Source organism: Helicoverpa zea, chromosome 10, assembly GCF_022581195.2.
Source record: "Helicoverpa zea isolate HzStark_Cry1AcR chromosome 10, ilHelZeax1.1, whole genome shotgun sequence".
In the NCBI taxonomy this organism is placed as follows: Eukaryota; Metazoa; Arthropoda; class Insecta; order Lepidoptera; family Noctuidae; genus Helicoverpa; species Helicoverpa zea.
The window spans coordinates 12,717,526-12,741,616 of record NC_061461.1 but is presented as its reverse complement, the minus strand read 5'-3'; the positions used below and the strand labels follow the sequence as shown (position 1 = coordinate 12,741,616).

The following is a 24,091-nucleotide window of genomic DNA, read 5'->3' as shown; positions in this document are numbered from 1 at the left end:
CGCACTAGTTCGTTACACATTTTCCATCCCATTCATTCCACATGTGTCAAAAACACATGGTTGAAGGAACACTACGGTACACAAAAGTGTAAAATTCCTATTTTAACTGCACAATTCAACATTAATTCATATTTTTTGCTTAATATATTACTGAAGAAATGTCTTTATTAACACGCACTGATGTAACTGCTGTGAAAATTCACGAAAATATCGTGTTAGCCGGTGAGTTCTGAGACAGCAGAATGGTTAGAAAATATCTTGTAACAAAGTCCAATTTATATTGTGAATTACAACTTTACAGGCATTGGTGACACGATACATATATTCGATAAAGAATCTAGAAAATTATTGCAACGATTATGTGGCTTACACGGCCAGAAAATATACGGTTTTGTACCTGGTCAATGCGGAGATAAAATATTGGTTTTCGGCGGTAAACAGTTCACTATAGTTTCTAGAGCAAATGAGGAGTATTACAGAGTGTTTGAGCCTACTGTCTGTGGTGACTGGCTACATTCAGCCATTTGGATCAATGAAAATGAGGTTGCACTATTGACAGCTCACAATGTGGTTCAGGTAAACATTTTATACATAGTTACAATTATTTTTCATAGTAAAGAATCATGAAAAGCAAGATTAGAGATAAGACCAAACATTTGCTTCTTATATCCAGCAAGAGTTAGACTGACATCCATAAAAAAGGTATTTAATAAACTAAAAACTCGATTTCAACTATTACAGAAATGGGACACTGTCACCAAGAAACTGATATCCCAGCATGCTAGCCGAGACAACTCCATACTGTACAGTGGGCTGCTGCTCCCGCTGCAGGATGATGTGTTGGTGATGGCCGGCACTGTGTTCTCTGAGGTCATCATACAGAGATGTGGTGAAGAACAGTCCTTGCATCACTTGAGAGGACATAAGGTTTGCTTTACTTTAAGTAATAATTTGAAATCATTTATATGACTAGATTTACATAGGAATGCATGTAGGTATCTGCAACATATTAACAAAAATATTTATTAAATAGAGGCACATTCACTGTCAATGCCATTCTTGTTTAACAAAGTAATCTAGCATCTTTTAAAAAAAATTCTCTTGCACATAAATGAGAATAATAAAGTAATTTTTCTTTTCGTCTTTCTAGGGAGTAATATTCTCAATATCCTGTGACCCAGAAAAGCACATTATAGTAACAACATCTGATGATAGATCTGTAAGAATATGGGGTCCAAACACCACACCAGAACACCAGTCCAACACAGCCAAATACTGGGAGACCATAGACATAGTCTGCAAACATGAGGTCTATGGCCATTTAGCAAGGGTCATGAGAAGTTGCATCACTAACAATTTAATTATTTCTGTGGGAGAAGACTCTGCTATATGTTACTGGAGTCTTGAAGGGAAGCTGTTGAAAAAGACCCTTACTCATCAGAACGGGTGCATATGGTCAGTTGACTCTGATGGCAGAAGTTTGGTCACTGGTGGTGGTGATTGTGGGGTGATCTTGCATCCCCTAACTGTAGCTACTGACTACTGTCATGAAGATATTATTGATATTGGCGTTGCCACTCCTAAAAAAGTTGTATTCACTGCTAGAAAGAACTTGATAGTGTTGGATGAGAATAACCTGGTATATTATGATGTTGTAAGCAAACAAAATACTGAATATAAACTAAATCATGAATCTACATATAAGTTGCTGTCTCTTTCCTCTTGTAAGCAATTAATAGCTGTAGCAGATATGAAAGGTAAACTAGATGTTTTTGTGGAAAAATGCAAAGATGAAGCTTTTATTTTAAATGTAATTGATACTAAATTACAAGTAGGAAAGATTTTATCAATGCAGTGGGCTGGGAACAGACACTTAGTTATCTGTTCTGATAATGGTAATATAACTGTTCTTGCTTCTAACAATGCAATTGTGGAAGACTTTGCAAAATTTGTTTTACCGAATTGTAAAGAAAGATGGCTGACAGCAGCAGCTATAGATACTCTAAACAATAGTTTTGTTGTGGGAGACAGATGTGGAAATATCCATGTTTTCGTGAAAGGCCAGGAATCTCCTGTTAAGAGCTTTCCCAAAGTACATGGAAGATATGGGCCTACATCCATCCATGTAAGAAATACTGATATTGTTACTACAGGCAGAGATGGCACAATCAAATACTTTAGTACAAATAATAATACTGTTAAATATACGAGAAGCAGAGATTTACCTTTTGAGTGGGTGGAAAAATTCCTAGATAAAGATGAGAATGTTATTTGTGGTTTCCAAGAAAGAGAATTTGTTGTTTACAATATCAAGGATAATAGTAAAATATTGGAACTGCCGTGTGGAGGTGGACATAGATCATGGGATGCAGTGAGATATATAGAAAAGGTTGAGGAAAGTTATGAAGAATTTATTAAGTTAATTTATTTAAAAAATGCTGAAATCAAAGTCACGACTTTCCAACTTAGTAAAATCATGTCAATTAATTTAGTTAATGGCTCACATGCTAAAGAAATTAATTGTTTGAAATCACATAAGATTGGTGATGCTACAGCATTCATTTCTGGTGGTGAAGACACAACGCTAAGAATTTCTAGTGTTGATGCTGAAATGAAGTTTAAAGACGAAGTTTGTTTTAAACATTTATCAAGCGTTAGAACTCTAAAAACATATCCTAAAGACAACAATAATTTATTAGTTGTATCTGCTGGTGGAAGAGCTCAAATATGTATAAAAGATGTCAAATTAACTGCAGGTATTAACAAAATCAACATAGAAACAGAAGAACTAGTAGATTATCTAATAAGAGGTACAGATAAAGAAAGAAAAGGTAATCAAACATGGAGGAATTGTTCTATAGACTTCGATCCTGAGATGAGAATCATGGATTTAGATCTGATAAAAGATCAAAACGACTTTATCGTTATTGCTGGCTGTTCAGACTCATATCTCAGACTATTTTCTTTCAAAGAAGGTAGCAATAAGCTGGTATTTGTCAAAGAATCGAAGTATCACAAAATATGTATACTGAAAACTAAATGCATTAAGTTTCTAAACAAAGTAATACTAATAACTTGTACGACTAGAGGCGATGTTACATTTTGGGATGTAACAGACATTCTACAATCTTCTCTAGAACCATTTTTCAGTACAAAAACCAACAAATCAGGTGTAAACAGTATTGCAGTAACAAATATATCAGAAAACAAAATACTTGTGACGACCGGTGGTGACGACAATGCTATCCATATGATAGTTGTGGAAATACCCAACCAGGATGGCTTGACCTCTGCTAAAGTACTGCATACTTGGGCCGGTGCGAAGTTCCATAGCTCACAGATAACTGGTCTGTGCTTGGTAGAGGACTATCTGCTGTCCACATCGATAGATAAGAGGATCACGCTATTTGGATGGCGGGTAACTGATGAGGGGATAGAATGCAAATTCTTGTCTCAGACTTACACGAATGTGGCTGATGTACAGGGTATGGATCTTTTGGAACATAATAGGTAAGAAATCTTCATGTACGAATCTAATAGTTACCTATTTTTTATGTCATGTTTCGCTTAACTAAATTAATGTCTACACCAAGATTAATCAATCGACATAACATCTAGTGCAATCAGATAAAGCTTACGGATATAATTATTTAAACAAGTACTGTGACGTCACAATCACATCGAGATGGCTAGGCGATGCCGATTGACGTCTGGACCTGCCTATAACGTTGCCGCGTAGTGTAGTAGCATACGATAATAATCGTTAATGTATGTATATGTTTATGTTGATAAATTCTTAAAATCAGATATTCTTTAATTTATACAAGTACTTTATTACCAAAAGTTTCCTTTTCAACACAACCCAGTTCGTCTAAGAAATAAAGCATTTATTGCATTTCTAGTGTCATCATCTTTCTTTATCTCAGTTTATTTGGGGTAGGTCTTTATATTATATATATTTATATCTTTTACACCTATCTCAGCTTATATAACTTAACTGACTGTTAAGCTAATCTACAAGTTGCCACCCACGATCAGAGATGATGACAAGGATATCATTATTATTTATCTAATCAGATAGGTGTGTCTTCATATGTAGTGATTTTATAGTCTTGAGCAATGTATAACGAATAATAATAGTTTTATTTGCCAAAACTAGTTGTTTTTCGCAGTTACATCAAAGTTCCGAGGTAAATCCCTACTTTCTTAAACGAAAGAATTTTGTAATCGGTCCTGTCGCTCTTGATATAATTTCTTTCAAACAAGTAAACTAAAATAAGTAAAAGTGAATATTTCTTATAAAATATCCACCAGAGATTTCCCTATTTACCTGCGTTATATCATAGCAATTGTTATCAATCTCACCACTGATAAGGAATATCGTATGTTTTGTAGACTACCTAAACAATTATTTACGTAAATCTTGTTTTTCAGCGATTCTATAACAGTATGCGTGTTCGGGAAAGGCATGGAAGTGGTAAAGGTACCAAAAGTTGGTAGATGAACACCACATACTTAAGAAAATGGCTGAGAACTGCGTAAGAAGGATTGGCAGTTTTGTGAGGTTAGTTCCCTCTTCTTATTATCGTAAAGGGTACACAGGTTTATGTACCTGGTACATTCAGTAACAAAGTTTAAAAAAATATGTACTAGCAAATGGTTTTAAAAGCAGCAGCTGATGGTCCAATAACTCATTTGTTTATATCTCATCTAGCTACCTAAATCTGGGCAGCAGTAATTACTATTATCGTTTAACCCACATCTATTTCAGCCTGACCCAGAAATCAAACCCGAGACTCCGTTGACCGCTTTTACTTTCGTTACCACTAGACATTAAAAACAGTATTTTTAATGGCTTAATTTTATATTTATCGTTTCTTTAAACTTCATTAGAAAAAGCAAAGAAACTTATAAATCAACTTGGCTCATTAATTGTTACTTCAACGTCACAAGATTCAATTTCATGCTGCGATCATATTACCAATGCTAATAAATACCAGTCAATGAATTTTCTTCAATATTTTAAGTGGAGACCAATCTTTCAGATTTACAATTTAAAACTTACTTAAAAAATGTTTTTATCTGCATTAAGTTTTGTTCTAGTGTATAAGTTTGCACAATTTATAGTTCATGGGGTAAGACAACCATAACATTTCTTACTTACAGATTTTTTGTCTGGGTAAATAGAATAGAAAACAACGGAAAGATAAATAATCTTCAAGTATATCAATCATGTATTAGTTTTTCCTTTTAGATACACTGGAAAACTTTAGATCCAAATTTATAAATAGACAGAGTCAGGTACTTAAAGATAGAGTTTATACAGATGCCAATATTTCGTGAGTCAGAATATTTTTTATCGAAAGTCTAAAAAACCCTAAGTTCTCATCAACGGTAGCTGTCAGATATATGTAGTTCTGTAACAGCTGTTTGTTACTATCTACATTGTTGAGGGCGTGACATGCAGGTTTATGCAATTTTTATCTAGACTGTTTATGTAAGGTTGGATTCAAACCCTTCAATGTATTTGCATTATTTTATGGTAAAGAACTGTTTGTAGCCTTCTATATGCCTAATACCCGAAAAATTTTGTAACACACTACTAAATGAATTGGTAAACTTTTTCTGTTTGTTTATTTCTATATTAAGGTAATATAAAGAAAGTTATTGACATTTCAAAATCTAAAAAATCTTTATGCGTAGATTGTGGATGATGATGATGTCCCCCTAGCCGATTATCGGCTACGGCGGCTGTTCTCATGTAAGGAGATTAGCCAACTGCGCAGGACATATTATAGTGCACAAGCATTTGCGCAGACACAGGTGCACTCCCTATTCCTTCACTCTCATAGCCCGATGGGACGGCAATCCGACACGACCGGAAAGAGATCAGGCGCAGGACCGACATTTACGTGCTCTCCGATGCACCGGTGAATCAATCACCAACTTCCAGGCTTCGGGCTGCTTTGTGAAAGTCTTCTAAAACCCACAAAGCGATTTCGGCCCGACTCGGGAATCGAACCCGAGACCTCGTCAATAGTAGATTCGCGTAATTGCGCGTAGATTGCGTAGATTGTAGTAATGTATTTGTTATGGACCAAGTGATAAATTGGGCAGTATACATAATGCCCGGTCATTATGAAAAATGCCCAATATGAGAGCGCAATTTGATAATAATTATTCAAATAATCAAATTGACCGGGCACTATACATATTGCCCGTGACCTTTTGGGCAAAGTAATACAAACATATTTAATTTCAATTTTTTTATTGTTATTGCCATTTAACTTAAAATAAACTAAATATTAAACCACTTGAATAATCAGCCTCATGATTTGGATTAATTATGAAGGACTTCTGCCTTTTTTCATCAAATGACCCCCCGCTGTGGGTTAGCAGCGGTGAGGAAGTGTCAGACTCTTACTGACTGACCGTCGTGTTCTGTCGTAGGCCTTTTATGTACCAGGGCCGCGGTCTTTCGAACAATCCCTCAGCCCCGGCAGACCTTGGCCCTGATGGGCCCCGCTGGGGTTGCTGACATCTCTTTGAGGAGCGCGTGGAACAACGCGCGCCACCGACACGGATCTGTTGTCTAAAAATATACATGAGCGAGCCACCCGAACTCACCGCCCACAGACCCGCGCCTACGGTGGCCGGGAGTCATCTCGCGACACCCGGCGCCCGTGGTCTACCTGGTCCAGCGCGGCGGCCGGGATAAGAGGTGCGAACTCTCTGACGTTCCGCCTCCTCCTTCTCGAGCATGACCGCTTCGCAGAAGGAGGCGACGGCATCCCATTCCCTCTCGCCCCGGACCATGGCCTGAACCAGGGCCGGACGCGAGAGGTCGCCGCCGCCTAAAGCCTCGACTAGGACCCGGCGGTGCTCTTCCCACGCAGGGCACTCCTGGACTGTGTGGTCCACCGTGTCCTCGGGGCTGTCCACACAGTGTTGACACCCGGGCGCCTCCTCACAAGGACTTCTGCCTTAAAAATCCTCAATTTTTTGCATATAAACGTTAAGGAAAGTCATATTAAAAATATAACATAAAATAAAATTAAGAATGGCTGTCTCTGATTGGTCAAAGCGTGTCACGCCATGCGTACTTCCCTCCCTGCCCTCGCACCGCGTAATATATAGCTTTATTATCAAATTGCCCAACTGTCATGTAGCAATATAATAATGCCCGTGCAATGTGATAAATAATGAAGTTAAGATAGTTATTAATCATGTGGCCCGATAAAGCTAGACATTATTCATAATGCTCGGGCATTATAAATAATGCCCGAATTAATCACATGGTCCATAACATATTCATCATGTGTTCCCCAAGGTGCGAAATTGGGTCCCATCCTATTTAAACATAAGTATAAAAATTATATGTCTTTATTGAGATAGAAAAAAATCTGCTAATTTTTTTTTTGTAATATCGTTGGATCACGAAAATGTACAAATGAAACTACACGCTAGGCAAACAGTAAAAATGATCGAAAACATATCTAAAACTCCTTGAAGAGAAAGTAGACGACATATGCACCATTAATTTTACTCTTTATTCCATTTGCATTGTTATCAGCTACACATACCAGTAGTAAAAGAGCACTCTTGAATGTGATAACGTCTTACAGACTCAAGTGAAAACTAATTAAAATCCTTTTTGGAAACTCGGTTAAAAAACCCGCAGCATCCGAATATTTTCCAGATAAAAGAATCCTAACTCATAATCTGAACAGGTAAGTGCTATTAAAGTATGAAAACATGTAAAAACAACAGTGACAGTCAAGTACGAGAATGGTATCGGCACTTGTTTAAGATTCCTGCAGATTAGATTAGATATATGTAACACTATATAATACATAGATATGCTACACTCCCCTGCAGTTGTTAGTGCGATTGTGACAAAATCTGTGATATAATAGTGAGTATTTATACTACATTTTTATTTTTTCCCGATATTTAATACTATACTAGTATTATCTACTTTAAAACTTAAATATTTATGAGGTTAAACATTAAATTCAATAGTAACCGGGTCGCTGAAAACCTTAGCAATGTCGGTCTCACCTTGAAATAGTAAATGATATACAGTTCATTGTACCATTAATCTATTCTAATTTTAATTTTATTCTTCTATTTTCTGTTAATGTTTAATCTGACTTAAAATCTGGTCTTAGAAAACATATACCAGCACTTTTATGGTGGATGTTCGTGCTTCATAGAAATCACTGTAACTAGATACAGCATTCCTCAGACCCAATTAGATTTACAAAAACAAACAAGAAATCGAATTTGTAAAAAGGACTGAAGCTAGTTATTTCTGGTGTATTCCGTGTCTTATATTCAAAGCCATCTTCTCTCAATGAATGAAACGAGCAATATCGTTCATCTTGCCAAAAATATGAGTAACTACGTACGAGCCAATTTAGTCAAGATCTCAACACAAGACCAGACTGTCTCTAGGAGGAAATAATTAAAATCTCAAGGTCATCCACATATTAGTTTGCAAACGACATAATGGGCCGGCTAAACAAAAAATAACAACTAGAGTTAGTTCAGTTCTATGTTAGTTTAGAAGAGTGTGTTTTGTGATGTGATTTGGATTTTGTTTCTTGACTTTTCAAAGTAACGGATTGTCTTTCAATAGGGGGTAAGCACACTTACTAATACATTTTCATGTTAAGCTAAATTTAAATAAAGTTTGGGTCGGTTTAAATTGAACACCTCATATCAGGAATTAACTAACTAAACAATAAAACTTGTAAAAATGTATATAAACTCGCATGCCAAATAGTGAGTTGTTTACCGTGAAGTCGCTAGTAGCCAACTTCGGCAAAACTTTATTTGACGAAGACCGTTTGTAGAGCAAAAATTACATGCGGCCAATGTCACGGATACTTGGTGAATGGGAACCGGCGCGAGATCGCGGGCCACACCTACTTATTTACTACGTCTCTCAGATTAAATTTGCATAGATATGTAGTTTTGACGTATATTTTCGCAATTTTACGTCATATTTTTGCCATGAACGGGGGAAGCCCTGCCTTTAGCGACGTCATCGTTTATTTCTATAGAATTCATATGAAATAAATGTGTTTTCTTCTTCTTCTTAACGTCACTGATGATTTAAAAAATATGTTTGTTGATCTCTTTTTTGAGAATTTTTGTTATTCATACTTTGTTTTGATGGCCATCACGCCAAATTTTTGGAATTCAATAACTTCCTACTTATGTATTACAGGCCTCTAAAACTGGGGACTTTTCCATAAGCAACCAATTTTTCCACACTATGATTATTGCACGGTATAAATATATGAACCTACACAGTTTACCTCAGTATAGTTATATACGTAGTCAAACTCTACATGGCTACTTATATAAGTACCTATTAAGGATCCATACACCTAGTTTTGTTTCGTATTTTATAAGGTTTCTTCCGCGCTTTGGTGTAGGTTACAAAGGAGTTCAAAGCCCTTACAAATATTCTGCACCTAAAAAATATTCATGTAAGTCATCTTTATTTTCGGTACTTGTATTTTTAAATATATAATTGCAATCCATTCAATAATCTTGTGTAATCTTGACTAACCTTGCATACTTTTTAGCCAACTAGAGGCAATTGTGTGCATAAATATAAAATTCAAATGTGAATCATTGTGCTTTGTTTGTTTTTCTATATGTGAACCAGTATGGAGTGTCTAGTTTAATAACATTATGTAATAGTGGTACTCAGTTTAGCTAGTAACCATTACGGAAAATCCGGCGTCCGATACCTACATAGCGGCTAGACGGCGACAGGACGAGTAATTTCGTAATATTTCTCAATGCATTCCTACTGTATCCTCTTTACACGAGATGGGACGTTTAAGTACATGGTAAAAATAAATGCCCTTTGATAAGCCATCGAACTTTGTTAATATTATCACAAATTACGTAAGCCTATCTAAAACTAGGCCTCTTCATCGATTATACAGATTTCCATTATCTAAATCATGCCAAAAAACAAGGGATAAATAGTTTTTATCACTTAGAAGACGATCAAAAGAAGCTAAAAATAAATTATCATATTATCTATAAAAATAATTCTATTAAATATGTTATCTTCTCATCGCGTGCTTCACAGAGAATTCATAAGTCAAAAAAGAGACATTATAATTGATGATTGTAATTGTGGTAATTTGCCGTTTTCTGTGGCATCCATAATGTTTAATTGATTAAATACTGCTATCAGTTCAACAGCAGTACAACCTTTATTTATGATTCTAAAGTGGAAGACTATTGTTCTAAAATAAATTCTCTCTAACTACTTGAGGTCACTAGGTACTACTCTATGCCTGGGCCGTAACATTGTGCAAAAGCTGAGAACAGTTTATATAAAAAATATTGCGTAAAAATAAAATGCCCCGATTTAAAACAATAAACAGTACGTATACAATACTACAAAACAAACACGATGATTCATAATCAATAAAAAATATAGGTATCTTGACCTATTACACAAAAAAAATCATAAACAGAATCTCCATACGCACAGCATCAAATTGTCCTCATCTATAAGAACCATGACGTCACGAACGGTTTCCCCAAGCGAGTTTCATACCCAGCTATATTAGCAATGGCTGCTATCAAACCTCGTGAGTCAATCTTCAGAACTCAAAGTATAACAACAAAAATGTTTTTCCACAACCACAACTTACCTTTCTTGACTAATGTTATTATTTTGGCGCTGACGTCCATCAAACCGGTAATTTGTTTATTTTTGTTTAAAGGCTTTTATTGTTGCTATTTCGATTTTTGCTATAAAATAATTGTATATTTTTTATACAATTGACCTATTAGTACTATATTGCTTCTATGCATTTTCCTACTTAAGTACATACTCATATAATATTATATTTTATAAATAAACTACTAATGTGACTGAGTTTCTAGCCCGTTATTCTACATTCGATATAAAACATGATACTTGAACTAGTATGAACTTTCGAACTCGAAAGAAAACTGCATTTCCGTTAAGCTACCGATTTTCTTTTTAATTAAAGTTATTTATTTTATAATCATATTTTGCAAATGATTAGGGCCGAGTAGCAATATCTTAAGATTCTCACCTTTATTTATCTTAATACTTTTTGTTTCTCCTTGGCGGTTAATTTTGATGGAACTAGCATTCTCGATAATTATGATTTACAAGTACAAGGTATTTCAGTTTGTATTTTGCCCTGAGGCAACTGTTTTGTGCATTCAAGTCAAAGCAAACTATATTCGCGTAGACGTATAACTAAATCTAAGTCTATTTTTTTTCGAAAGAGTATCCTTACTAAAAGACCTATAAACCATTGTGATCAGGAGATTGAAAGATCACCTACATTCACATTCCATTTTGTTAGACGGGTGCAGCAGGATTTATCAGAATTTTACTGACTGAAACTCATATTTGTTCTTTCTGGAGCCCTTTATTTACCAGGTTTCTTTTTCGATTATACCCGCAGCTCCATCAAAAGAGACTTGGTAATATTCATCCGCAGTAACTCTTTCGAATAATCCCACAGAATCCACAAAATCAAGATATAACAACGTGCCTTTTATTTCGCAGATGGCGCCAGTTGTAAAGCCAGTGACGGAGCCAGTGTGGCTCGGGGAGGGCCCCCACTGGGACCATGATGAGCAGGCCCTGTACTTCGTCAGCATCTTCGACCACACTGTCCACAAATACGTGCCTGAAACTAACAAGCATACTAGGGCTAAATTAGGTGAGTTGGAATGAAATGGTTGGTCTGTTTAGGCCCAAGTTAAGCAACAATATAAACGTCAGTTTACTTAAATTGTAAGTTTGAGAGAGTCATCTCCCGAGCCTTTTCCAATCTTACCGAATGCAGTTGAGTACCGGTGATTTACAAGGAGCGACTGCCTATCTGACCTCCTCAACCTAGTTAATAAGTTTGGGATATCGAGACTGAATTTAAGCTATTCATCGCGCCATAACCAATAATAAAAATCTTACACATCTAAAAACTCCAAATTTCTCCATTCCAGATGGCATGCCAACCTTCATAATCCCGGTGGAAGGTAAGAAGCATCACTTCGTGGTGGGACTCAACAGGCAGGTGGTGGAGATCCAGTGGGATGGACAGGACCACACTGCCAAGGTCGTGAAGACTATCGTGGAAGTAGACCAGGATAACCCTAAGAACAGGTTCAATGATGCTAAGGCTGATCCTAGGGGGAGATTGTTTGCTGGTGAGTTGATTGCATTGCTAAATATCGTCATATCCTTTTTGTGATTAGGTAATGTTTTATTTATCAGCTTGGTTACTGAAGTTTATTTGGGGTTTTACGGAATCAATATTTTTTTTGGGAATGATACATTGACACATGAGTACACATCACGAGTGTCAGATTACTTGACTATCAGTAAAATTCACTATTCGCAATTATTTATGCCCCCTCCTCTATTCGCCCTGCTTCTAAAATGTTACAAATGGACCAACTCTAATAAAATACAAATTTTGATAATTAGGTACATGTAACTCAAATTCCTGCTCATCATCATCATCATCATCTCAGCCATAGGACGTCCACTGCTGAATATAGCCCTCCCCCTTAGATCTCCACAGATACCTGCTCAAGACCAATATTATTCTGACCCTTTTTAACCCCATTAATTCCCCATTACAGGCACAATGGGCCACGAATACGAGCCAGGCAAGTTCCACTTAAAGAAGGGCTCTCTGTACCGCATCGACCACGACGGCAGCGCCCACAAGCTCGCGTCAGACATCGACATCTCCAACGGCCTCTGCTGGGACCTCCGCGAGAACGCCTTCTACTTCGCAGACTCCTTCGAGTACACCATCAGGAGATACGACTATGATGTGGAAACTGGCAATATTTGTGAGTATTTGTAACTTTTGTACATGATTCAAATAGACATCTATGGTCTTACTACAAAAACTTAAACATGTGTCAAACGCTTGTCTAAAAAATGGCTGCAAAATGGACCTCATTTAAACGTAATCTTTCATTTTTTTAGACAAGTGTTAAATTGACGTTTAAAAGTTTTTGTGGTAAGACGGCTAGTGATTTGACCTTTGATTTGAAAGCCATTCCACGATATCACACAAATCGTCTAACCTTTTCGGCAGGGTACCAATCAGGGAAATAAAGTCTTTGATAATTTTATCTGGTATATTTTACTAGCTGCCGGAAAATGGTTACGTACTCGATTTTTACATATAGGTTCACTCCATTCACTCAAAACATAATTTTAGATGAAGCATTTTACTGCCCATCTCAAAAAGCAATGTTTTATACTTTTTGTATTTTCTCCAATCCATCTCCTTAAAACTTTCACTGGCAGTGAGTCTCAGAAACCGTTCTTGTTTGTGATCTTATTTTAAAACCCATTGTTTTGTTTTCCAGCAAACCCCCGCAACGTGTTCGCGTACAAAGACCATGGACTAGAAGGCATCGTGGACGGCATGACCATAGACACTGACGGCAACCTGTGGGTCGCCAACTTTGACGGCAATCAGGTCAGTTTTTGTCACACTAGTTTTACTTGTCGCTGTGATGTTATTATCTTTGAGAGATAGATAGATTCTTTCTGTAACTAATAATAATTGATATATTATTACCACAAGAAAATATACGGAAGTTAACATTTAGACATCAGCGTTTGAATAACCGTCACTTTATTGTGCCATTCATTGACTATAAAAATATGCAACCACTGCAAGCCCCATTAAAAGCTCTAGACCACAACTATGCCAGACTTATTTGACTACATTTAATGCTAATTCATAATCTTCTATCCAGGTACTAAAAATCGACCCCCGAACCAGCGCGCTTCTCCAAAAAATCCCCATTCCCGCGCTCCAAGTGACATCAGCAACCTTCGGAGGTCCCGCTCTCGACGTGCTGTACGTGACGTCAGCCAGCATGAACCGCGGCCAGGAGCAGCACCCGCCGGCCGGAGCCACCTTCACGATCACGGGGACCGGGGCGAAGGGACATCCTAATAATTATGTTAGATTAAATTAAATTATTTTAGTGTATATAGTGTTTTATTGATTACTAGCTTCTGCCAGCGACTTCGTCCGCTTTAAATTCGGACTTTGCGTAAAGAGAGGAAGAAATACTAAACACCAGCCTATCCAATTCTAAATCTATGCGTATCTACTACTACTTCACCTAAAAAGAAATAAAATGTAAACTATTAACAATTTGTAATTGAATATTAAAACACTACCAAAATAACAAATTCTTACCTATTTTATAAAATAACATCAAAAGAAAGTTGAAAGCAAATTATATTATTTAAAGACGGGTTTGTTTATATCAATTATTGTCGGTCAATAAAGTTGAACACTGAACGTCTATTCGCATCAATCGCATCGACAGCCAAATATTGTATGAAGTTCGGGCCGTTAGACAAAAATAATCCATATAGCATGATTCAGTATTCACCTGCGATGGCTTATTATAGTTCGGCCATTCAGAGAATGCGTTCCTGACACGTCGCGATTGAACTGACGACGTAACTACATTCATTGATTATTGATATAATAATGTTGTTTTAATGCTCCTCAATTGTTAAAACGGTAAACAACCAGCAAAAATATTTTTATCGTAACTGCAACGCCATTGCAAAGTTACGTCGTCAGTTCAATCGCGACGTGTCAGGAACGCATTCTCTGAATGGCCGAACTATACCGTAATTCATGTTAACTTTGGTTTTTCTTTAGGTACCGATTTATATGATTCTTTTTTTATTGAATAGGTAATTATGTTAACCTTTTTTAGTGTGAGTGGAAGTATTAGAAACGTAGGGCCTTACTACAAAAACTTTAAACCCTGTTTTACACTTGTCTAATAAAATTTTGGCTGCAAAATGAACCATATGTCAACGTCATAATTTGACATTTTTTTAGACAAGGCATAAACTGACGTTTAAAAGTTTTTGTGGTAAGACGGGTAATATTTAGTAGACAAATATAATCAGAAAGCTCCGAACTGCTAAGCTATCGAGAGATACACGTGTGATTGTGAGTCAACCGTAAAAGGTAGACATATGCTGTCATAGGATGTTTTTCACATAATTTTAAGGAGAACATTTCCGTCATACATGATTTCTGTGTAGCTTTAACCATTAAGGCTGCACACGCGACGGAAGCTTGAAAGATGGAGTAACTTCGCCCTTTTCCCCAACGTTTCCCTTCACTGCTCTGCTCCTATTGGTCGCAGCGTGATGAAAAGTATCCTATAACCTGCCCAGGAGTATGAAAAATAATTGTACCAAGTTTCGTTTAAATCCGTCAAGTAGTTTTTGTTTCCATAACGAACATACAGACAGACAAAATTTTTACTGATTGCATTTTTGGCATCAGTATCGATCACTAATCACCCTCTGATAGTTTTTTTTTTGAAATATATTCAATGTACAGAATTGACCTCCCTACAGATTTATTATAAGTATAGATAATAACTGTTCTGTAATTAACTATGTTGAGGTCGCTTTTTTCGACTTCAATTTTGGGACAGCTTTTGATATTATTGGCTGCATCTGAGTTACATGCGACATGTACTGGCAATTCCAAAATCCGCTATTCATATTCAAAATTATTGCCTGTTAACACAGAATCAAAATTCACTTCATATTGTAAGTTTTAAAGTGGCTAAACAAACTATTAGCTTGCAAAATTAGCAACCAGAACTATAAAAGTACCTGAAGTATTCAGGTAGATAACCATCACTTCTTGTTTTTTTTACGCTCAGCCGGTTTTGGACCTATTCTGAAATAAATAATACTGCATTTGTAACAAATACGTATATTTCAAAATAGTTTACGCAATGAGCGTAATGGTAACATAGGTAACATACATGTAACAATATAAATGTCTTTACAAACGTTAAAATATGCAATTACAATAATATTCAGTCTAATATCACCCTTATGAATTCAATATAAAATCATTTAGCTACACTTCTCTTAATATAATAGTTTAACACATGATTATAAAATTGTGATAATAATAAAAACGGCTACAATTTGCGTATATAATAACGAAATTATAGCTTGAAATTAACATTGGGGAATCCTTTGACCCCCAATCCTGTCACCATGAACGTAGCCCCACAGGGAGGGTCTTGGGCCTTCGTGATATTCAAACTAGCCGACGTTACAAACAGAATATCGTAGTTTGGACCCCCAAATGTAGCTGAGGTCACTTGTAACGCCGGGATGGGGACCTTTTGCAAGAGGTCTCCGGTCCTGGGGTCAATTTTGAGGATGCATGAGCCTTCGAATACGGCGACCCATAGGTTCCCGTCGGTATCAATGGTGGTGCCATCTGGGACCCCGGCTATCTTGTTCTTCTCGAAGTCGAAGATGTATTTGAGGTTGGCTGTGAAAGGATTGTTTTTGGTTAGAAACAAAAGGAATATCATGTAAGGAATTATCAAGGCTTATTTATTACACCTGGACTGGACTGTTGAGGATCCAGATTATTTATGTGGAGTAATGGAGTAAGTAATGGAGACAAAATAACGTATTAAACAACGTATTATTTCTGTCTTGCACATTCTAACATTAGTTAGAAATCAGTACCTAGTGGTATTACGAGACCGATGAAGAACACTGCAAACGTTTGATACAATGTTGTTTTTCCCCCATTTGAACTGGAATAGTTTGGGCAATGTGGGTTATCAGACACAAATCATTAAATTGTAAAAAAAAATATACTCACAAATCTCCCCAGTCTCGACATCATAATCATATCTCCTTATATTCTTCTCCAAGGAGTCGGTGTAGTACATAGCCTTCTGGCGCAGGTCCCACGCGAGCCCGTTGGAGATACTGATGCCGTCCACCACCTTCGTCACCTTGGAGCCGTCGAGGCGGAACAGGCTGCCCTTCTGGAGATCAACGCTGCCTAGGGGTTCTTCTTTGCCCATTGTTCCTGAAGTCATAGTGAAGTGAAGAAAAGAAGTTTAGATGTTGAGTTACTAGAAAAATATGTTATTAGGATCATATTTCAATTGAGGATATCTAAAAACCAGGACTGAAAATCTTCATATCTTTATCCCCAAAATCCCGCCCTTCATTAGATTAATTTTCTTTGGGTTTGCTTTCGGAATTTGATGCACAATTTCTTCAAGAATACGTTAATTATTTGTTGAAATTCCAATCGAAAAAGTTATACAAGTAAAAATTCATGACTTCATGGATTTTAGAGGCAGTTTCTACAGCGTATTCAGCAGTTACATCAGAAAATAGACTCATCTGGAGAATTATATAGATAGATACAGATTACTTAAATTATTCATTAGAACAAAGACCAATAATGCTTACCAGCAAAAACTCTGCCCTTAGGATCAGCCTTGCCATCATTGATCCTGTTGGTATTCACATCCCGGTCCACGTCTCCGATCTCCTTCACCACGGTGGCTGGGGACCCATCAGCACCATCCCAGCGAACTATCAGGAACTTCAGGTCTACTCCCACTAGGAACTGGTCAGTTGTGCCCTCAACTGGTACTATGAAGCCCACGCGACCACCTGGATTGACAAGAAAGTATTAAGATAGTATTGTGTTGATGCATTTACTACTTTATAGTTGAGAAAATCTAAATTACCTATAGTTCATTAGGTATTAATTATGAGATATTCATCTTGATAGGAGTGAAGGAAAATTTTGATCTGAATTAAATACTTGAGATAAGGGTTATTAAGAAATACTTAACATATTAATGATTAAGATAAAGACTTTAGGTACAATATCGATCGAGACGCCTTCACAATAAAAATAGGTAAACTTTAATATTGCAAAGTCACTTATATGGTAAGAAGCCAAATAATAAAATACATATCTTCCTCTTTCTCCTGCCCTGTTCCCAAATATTACTTGGGGTCGGCGCAATATGTCATTTTCTTCCATTTTCCCCTGTCACTCGTCATACTGACACTCACTCCCTTCCTATTCATATCATCTTTCAGGCAAAATAATAAAATACATATAACATCCCCGATTTCAGAGATTATTATAAAAAAATACATAAGTAGGTACTTTTCCCAGCAATGTTTTAAACTAGGTACCCAATTCGAATCAAGCAATGCTACCAACAATCATGGGCGTAGCCAGCTTTGGGCTCAGGGTGGGGCAGCAGTCAACCTATCCCCGGGGGAGGGCGGGGGCACTCCGATTTTTTGTATCTTGAGCCGTTAATCTCAAACTTGTTAATCTCTTAATTTGAGAGGTTTACCTCTATTTTTTCAGGTACAGAAAATAATCAATCACACACAGGACAAAAGCTAAAAGTAAGGGCATATAGTTTCTGAATACGCGAGCGAAGCGAGCGCGAAATTTTTATCGGACTTAAACCAAATATTACGTATAATTTAGCCCAAAAGTACTTAACTTTTTGTTTGTTGACAAATGCAAAAATAAGGGCATATAGTTTCTGAATACGCGAGCGAAGCGAGCGCGAAATTTTTATCGGACTTAAACCAAATGTTACGTAAAATTTAGCCCAAACGTACTTAACTTTTTGTTTGTTGACAAATGCAAAAATAAGAGAACATAGTTTCTAAATACGCGAGCGAAGCGAGCGCGAAATTTTTATCGGACTTCAATCAAATATTACGTAAAATTTTGCCCAAACGTACTTAAATTTTGTTTGTTGACAAATGCAAAAAAAGGGCATATAATTTCTGAATACGTGAGCGAAGCGAGCGTGAAATTTTTATCGGACTTAAACCAAATATTACGTAAAATTTAGACCAAACGTACTTAAATTTTGTTTGTTGACAAATGCAAAAAAAGGACATATAGTTTCTGAATACGCGAGCGAAGCGAGCGTGAAATTTTTATCGGACTTTTTTTTAAGACTAAAACCCAAAACTACGTAAAATGTCACACAAATATACATTTTCATGAATGGGGGGACTAGGTACGACACACCCGATTTACGTCCCTACGAAAACCCCCTCGCTTGCATAGATAAGTCGATAAAAATAAAGTTAGATAACTTATAGCAACGTCGCGCAGCTAAGCTTCGCGGACCACTCGGAATGCCTCCAGGGACCAACAGTGGTCCACGGACCACCGGTTAAGAACCACTGTGCTAAACGATCGTTCTATTGGACAGGTCGTACATGGCTGGGCAAGCAAAATAGCGAGCGCGGTTTTTACACTAGGATAAAATTGCATTTCCGAAATTTTGATCACATCTACCAGTTCCATCTCCTTCAATGCATTATTTTTTGCATTAGATGGACGGCTCGGCTCGCTACGCCACATAGCACCTATTCCTTTAGGGGAAGAATACGACTCGCTTTCAAATGACGCGCGCACCGCGCACGTTCGGGAACTCGAGCGTGCATTTTGTTTCGATTGCGCTCTTTCCAAAGTCGACAATTTTTTTGTGCAATAACTTACGGATAGTACATAATATGTACTATCATGTTGAACATATTATGTTGTTGATGTTGTTAGTTAGAGTTAGTAAAAAAAGCTTGTTTAATCAGACACCTTATAGGTCAGAGCAAGGGCCCAGGGTGGGGCAAGTGCCCCAGCTTGCCCCAGTGTGGCTACGCCCATGCCAACAATAGATGCAATCTAACAGGTTCAATTGAGACTCTCCTCCTATTGAAGTTGATTTGTAAATCTTGGCGGGTCAGTCCCAGTGAATTTACTAAAGTTTTATCAGAACCGTTTACTTTGGCTATTTCTGCATTTAATAAACTGTGTACTCACCAACTTTGGTCCTGGTGTGCACCCCGGTAGCAGGCACATACTTGTGGATGGTATGTTCCAGAATGCTGACGAAGAACAGTGCTTGCTGCTTCTCGTCCCAGTGCGGCCCTTCGCCTAGCAGGACCGGCTCCGTAATCTTCTGAACCTTGATCGACATCTGGGCACAACACACAGAGCTTAATAAAAGCAAGTAAAATATTTTTGAGCACATTTTGATTGCGGAAAATATAAAAACTATTGCTTTTAAGGCACTTCTAGTTTTATGCAGATTTGCTTTAGTTTTTTTTACACTATCGTCGTCCGATGCAATCGAGGCGAATGTGTTAGAAAATTGGGTGCCTAGTTGGCCAATATGTTACTAAATTATGTAATAGGTGGTGGCACAGATCGGCCAAACTCGATCGCTTCATTGAGGACTTGCAGCTTCGACTCATAATATATGTATGTATTTACGTCCAATATGTTAAAAGCTGAGTTTGAATAGTGACACTAAGGTGTATCAATATTCTCTGCTTTTAGTATGTAGTACATAGAATTATCCGATTGCAGATCGTAGAAAAAGAGTGTCTGCTAAGTAGGTAATCTCCATAACTACTGCACTAATTTTCTTTTAGATTAGTCATATTAGAATCGGGTTACTATATTTCTTTACTAGCTTCTGCCAGCGACTTCGTCCGCGTTAGAGTCGGACTTTGTGCAAAGAGAGGAAGAAATAATAAACACCAGCCCCTCCAATTATCTAAATCTATGCGTACTTACTGCTACTTTAAGTAATAAAATGTAAACTATTAATAATTTGTAATTTGAACGAATATTTAAACACAAAAATAACTAATAGATACAACCTATTTTATAAAATAACAACAAAAGAAAGTTAAAAATAAATTATTTAAAACCTAAAAGTCGCGCAATAAGGTTGAACGCTCTGAACGTCTGTTCGCATCAATCGCACCAACAGCCAAATATTGTATGAAGCTCGCGCAGCCACCGCGCCGCGAGTCGCGTCGAGCGCGGCGACCGTTGCACAAAAATGATCCTTATAGCGTGCGTGATTCAGTATTCACGCGCGGTGGCTTATTACCGTTTTTCATGTATAACTTTGGTGTTTCTTTACCGATTTAAGTCATTCTTTTTTTAATTAATAGATAATACTGTTAACTATGTTTAATTAGTGTGAGTGAGTGTTATAAAAGTAGACAAATATAATCAGAAAGCTCCGAACTGCTAAGCTACCGAGAGTTTTACGTGTTATTGTGAGTCAACCATAAAAGATAGATATATGCTGCCATGGGATATTTTTTACATAATTTTATAAAGAATATTTCCGTCGTACATGGTTTCTGTGTAGCTGTAACCATTAAGGCTGCACACGCGACGGAAGCTTAAAAAATGGAGTAACTTCTCCCGTTTTCCCAACATTTACCTTCACTGCTCTGCTCCTATTGATCGTAGCGTGATGGAAAGTATCCTATAAGCTGCCCAGGAGTATGAAGAATATTTGTGCCAAGTTTCATTAAAATCCGTCCAGTAGTTACAAAAACAGTCTGTACAAAAACAAGATTACCTATATTTTTAGGTACGAATCTTAATTGCTCCGTTCGTGTTTTTATGCGAGTTTAATTCAGACATTTAATTTAAATCCTAATAGCGATTCCTATTTTTACTAACTGTGAAATTACTCGCCAACTCGTGATTACGTATGGTAGACTGAACAACACAATTTGAAAGAAAAACTGAGAAAAAAATAGGTAGTTATCACTTGATAAGAAAATATTACCTCTACTATTGGGTTTGCTAAAAATACTGGAACTGTAGTGGATGAAAAATGGTTTAAGAATTAAAATCGGGCTTAATATAGAAACATGAAAATAAGTTATTACGGTAGGTACTCCACTCAGCTCAAGTAGCTAACATAATGTGCATCTTGTTAGGTTTAATGTTGAGAGTTTTGCAAAGATAATATTGATAGTTTAATTTATTATATTACTATAGATGGGTAGGAGTGTAGAAGTTTTATATTAAACTAATTAATAGAAGCATATATACAAATGTACAGTCATTTAAATTGTGTATATTGAAAGGAAAATATAGTTAGACCTTTATAATTTTAAATAAATGAAATAAATGATTTGACTCTGACTTTGAGTACCTTTCCCATGATTAACGGGTGAATGAAGAGATCTGGGTGATAAGCCTGTTCTTTAAAACTACATATGTTATTTTCAATTCATATTACTAATAAAAATTCAATTGTAGAATACCTATTGCCATCATATAATTGAAACAATTGAAAAATACTATCATAATTTGGCCCACAAAAAAAAACACTATCACACTATTTGTAAATAGAGATAAAACAAAAAGGAATAAATTATGTTACAAACATAGATAAGAAACTGCCTATAACACTCAAATGATAAATAAATATTGAATAAGAGCAGTTATGTAATAGCTTTTGCTTAATACCCACTCGAGATAATCGGAAATTGTAACTATGGAGAGGGTGCTTAGTACAGAATATTTCCATAACACTCAACAACAATAGGTACCTACTTCAAGTCGGGTAATCTCTGAAACTACTGCGTCAATTAAAAAAAAAACTTAAAAACTTAACTTTTTTATCTCTATTTTTTTATATCTTAAGTTGGTGGTATACTATACTTTCAGTCTGTTTTATGTGAATGGATTATATAGGGGTGAAATAAATATTATTCATGATAATATGTATAACTGCTTTGAAAACATAAAAAAAACCGGCCAAGTGCGAGTCGGACTCGTGCACGAAGGGTTCCGTAAATTACAGTTAAATCAACCTATCTCAAAAACTATAAGAGATACTTTGATCAAACCAAAAATCGTTGAAAGAGTTAATTAGCATGCATCACCTCTATTTTTTTTAGAATAAAAAAAATTTGTTTGGGAAAATGTATCCATGAATGAAATCCATATCAATGCAAACATGACTGAGAAAATCAAAGTAAGTCCCATTAGGGTCATTCTACCTACTACCTAACATTCTACATAAAAAATAATGGGTTGTAAAAATAGATACATAGAAAAAAATTGAAAAATGTGCTATGTTAAAAAATAAAGTGTGTAATCACTTGATAATCATTATAATCATAATGAAATAAATAAGACACTACGTACCTTATCCCACGAGCGTCGAACAGCAAATAACGCGGACTGCAATTAAAAAACAATTATATCTAAATCTTTATAAACCTAACGCTATGGTATACGTGCGTTTCCGCCGGCAGTAAGCTCGGCGCAAAACCAAACAACTGTCTTATTGATACTGGGCTTGATAACAAGCACTTGTTTCAGAGGGTCAGCCGATTGTCCCTTGATATATGCATCTACACAGCTAGAGATCTGCACTCATTAAAGAGCTCTTTTAACAACTCAGACTGCGTAAGAACATAGAATAAAACGTCTGTCTTGTAACTCGTGCCACGATAACGACTTTACGCTGCAAACATTACAATAACTTCCTTTAGAAGTGTTCTGCGGTTCAAAACAAACTACAAATTGCATGGTTGTTTTAATGAAAACACCAAGGAATTTATTATATAATTACAAGGAATCGTAACATGTATACTACCTAGTAATGATGAATCATTTTATAATATTAATTAATACATTTTTTAAGCTTCAAATGTTTCGTAAAAAAACAAAAATACAAACTTTTATCGCAGGTACAACTTCTTATCTTGCTGTCAAAGTTTGACTTGTCCGACCTTGACCCCTGATATCGGAATCATAGAGATGCTCATGCCAATCGATTAACTATAATAATTCACCTATTAGTCGACTTATTGTAAAAAAATATATGTGAGTATTGTAACTCTCAATTAACGCGAATGTGGATTGTGCAGAGCTGGTCGAGTTGAAGTTAGGCACAAAGATACGAGAGACTGCTATTTTTTATTGTCTTCGTTTTTATAACATAACTGCCGTGTCAGAAAAAAAAACGTAACTGCCATTAGGTACCTTTAAGGCTGCGGCTCCACTGAGGAGGAGACGAGCGCTTCGGAGAGGACAAGTGTGGGGATCGACCAATCACATTTCATGAAATCCACATTTCGTCTTTTTCATATAATGTGATCGGTCGATCCCCACACGTCTCCTCTCAGCTCCGCTCGTCTCCGCCTCAGTGGAGCCGCAGCCTTAAACCTGAAGAGTTAAGTTTAATTAAAATTAAAAGAGTTTAGTTTTAATTAAGCCCACGGAGGAGAAAAGACTAGCGGAGATGCCCTAACGAAAAATCTCCTAACAAAGCAGCGCGCCAAAATTCGGGTGAGCGGGGGACGAGGAACGTTACTGGCTCCACCCGTGCTCCA

At 36.6% G+C, this 24,091-nt stretch overlaps 2 protein-coding genes across 8 annotated transcripts; one reads left to right on the top strand and one right to left on the bottom strand.

Moving 5' to 3' along the window:
- The first annotated feature begins 54 nt into the window (after nt 1-54).
- LOC124633817 (regucalcin-like) lies at nt 55-14,048 on the top strand. 6 transcript variants are annotated; one of them, XR_006984783.1, is made up of 6 exons: nt 55-222; nt 302-576; nt 742-927; nt 1,151-3,510; nt 4,435-4,564; nt 11,588-11,682. XR_006984783.1 is itself a non-coding variant. In XM_047169169.1 (6 exons), exons 2-6 carry the CDS (start codon nt 11,588-11,590, stop codon nt 14,032-14,034), a joined length of 915 nt encoding a protein of 304 aa, XP_047025125.1. In that variant the 5' UTR covers nt 4,435-4,564; the 3' UTR covers nt 14,035-14,048. The 6 variants fall into 6 exon arrangements, 5 of the variants coding, with proteins under 5 accessions (XP_047025125.1, XP_047025124.1, XP_047025128.1 ...); XM_047169169.1 differs by lacking the exons at nt 55-222; nt 302-576; nt 742-927; nt 1,151-3,510 and adding exons at nt 12,028-12,231; nt 12,670-12,885; nt 13,414-13,526; nt 13,810-14,048 and having other exon boundaries at nt 11,588-11,744; XM_047169168.1 differs by lacking the exons at nt 55-222; nt 302-576; nt 742-927; nt 1,151-3,510; nt 4,435-4,564 and adding exons at nt 7,777-7,915; nt 12,028-12,231; nt 12,670-12,885; nt 13,414-13,526; nt 13,810-14,048 and having other exon boundaries at nt 11,588-11,744.
- Nucleotides 14,049-15,805: 1,757 nt separating this feature from the next.
- Nucleotides 15,806-23,541, bottom strand: LOC124633965 (regucalcin-like). Of its 2 annotated transcripts, none has more exons than XM_047169352.1 (6): nt 23,436-23,541; nt 22,899-22,934; nt 19,749-19,905; nt 17,345-17,551; nt 16,740-16,952; nt 15,806-16,397 (listed from the first exon to the last, which is right to left on the bottom strand). In XM_047169352.1, exons 3-6 carry the CDS (start codon nt 19,903-19,905, stop codon nt 16,063-16,065), a joined length of 912 nt encoding a protein of 303 aa, XP_047025308.1. In that variant the 5' UTR covers nt 22,899-22,934; nt 23,436-23,541; the 3' UTR covers nt 15,806-16,062. The 2 variants fall into 2 exon arrangements, with proteins under 2 accessions (XP_047025308.1, XP_047025309.1); XM_047169353.1 differs by lacking the exon at nt 23,436-23,541 and adding an exon at nt 23,353-23,415.
- Between the last annotated feature and the right edge of the window lie 550 nt (nt 23,542-24,091).

What these genes read in the sequence shown, in the direction of transcription:
- LOC124633817 (XM_047169167.1), top strand. Translation starts at nt 10,610, where the DNA reads ATGGCTGCTATCAAACCTCGTGAGTCAATCTTCAGAACTCAAAGTATA. An exon ending in TAGGGGGAGATTGTTTGCTG is followed by an intron (nt 12,232 to 12,669) that starts GTGAGTTGATTG and finishes TCCCCATTACAG; the next exon opens with GCACAATGGGCCACGAATAC. An exon ending in CCAACTTTGACGGCAATCAG is followed by an intron (nt 13,527 to 13,809) that starts GTCAGTTTTTGT and finishes TCTTCTATCCAG; the next exon opens with GTACTAAAAATCGACCCCCG.
- LOC124633965 (XM_047169352.1), bottom strand. Translation starts at nt 19,905, where the DNA reads ATGTCGATCAAGGTTCAGAAGATTACGGAGCCGGTCCTGCTAGGCGAA. An exon ending in GCACACCAGGACCAAAGTTG is followed by an intron (nt 17,552 to 19,748) that starts GTGAGTACACAG and finishes TTGTCAATCCAG; the next exon opens with GTGGTCGCGTGGGCTTCATA. An exon ending in TAAGGGCAGAGTTTTTGCTG is followed by an intron (nt 16,953 to 17,344) that starts GTAAGCATTATT and finishes CTATGACTTCAG; the next exon opens with GAACAATGGGCAAAGAAGAA.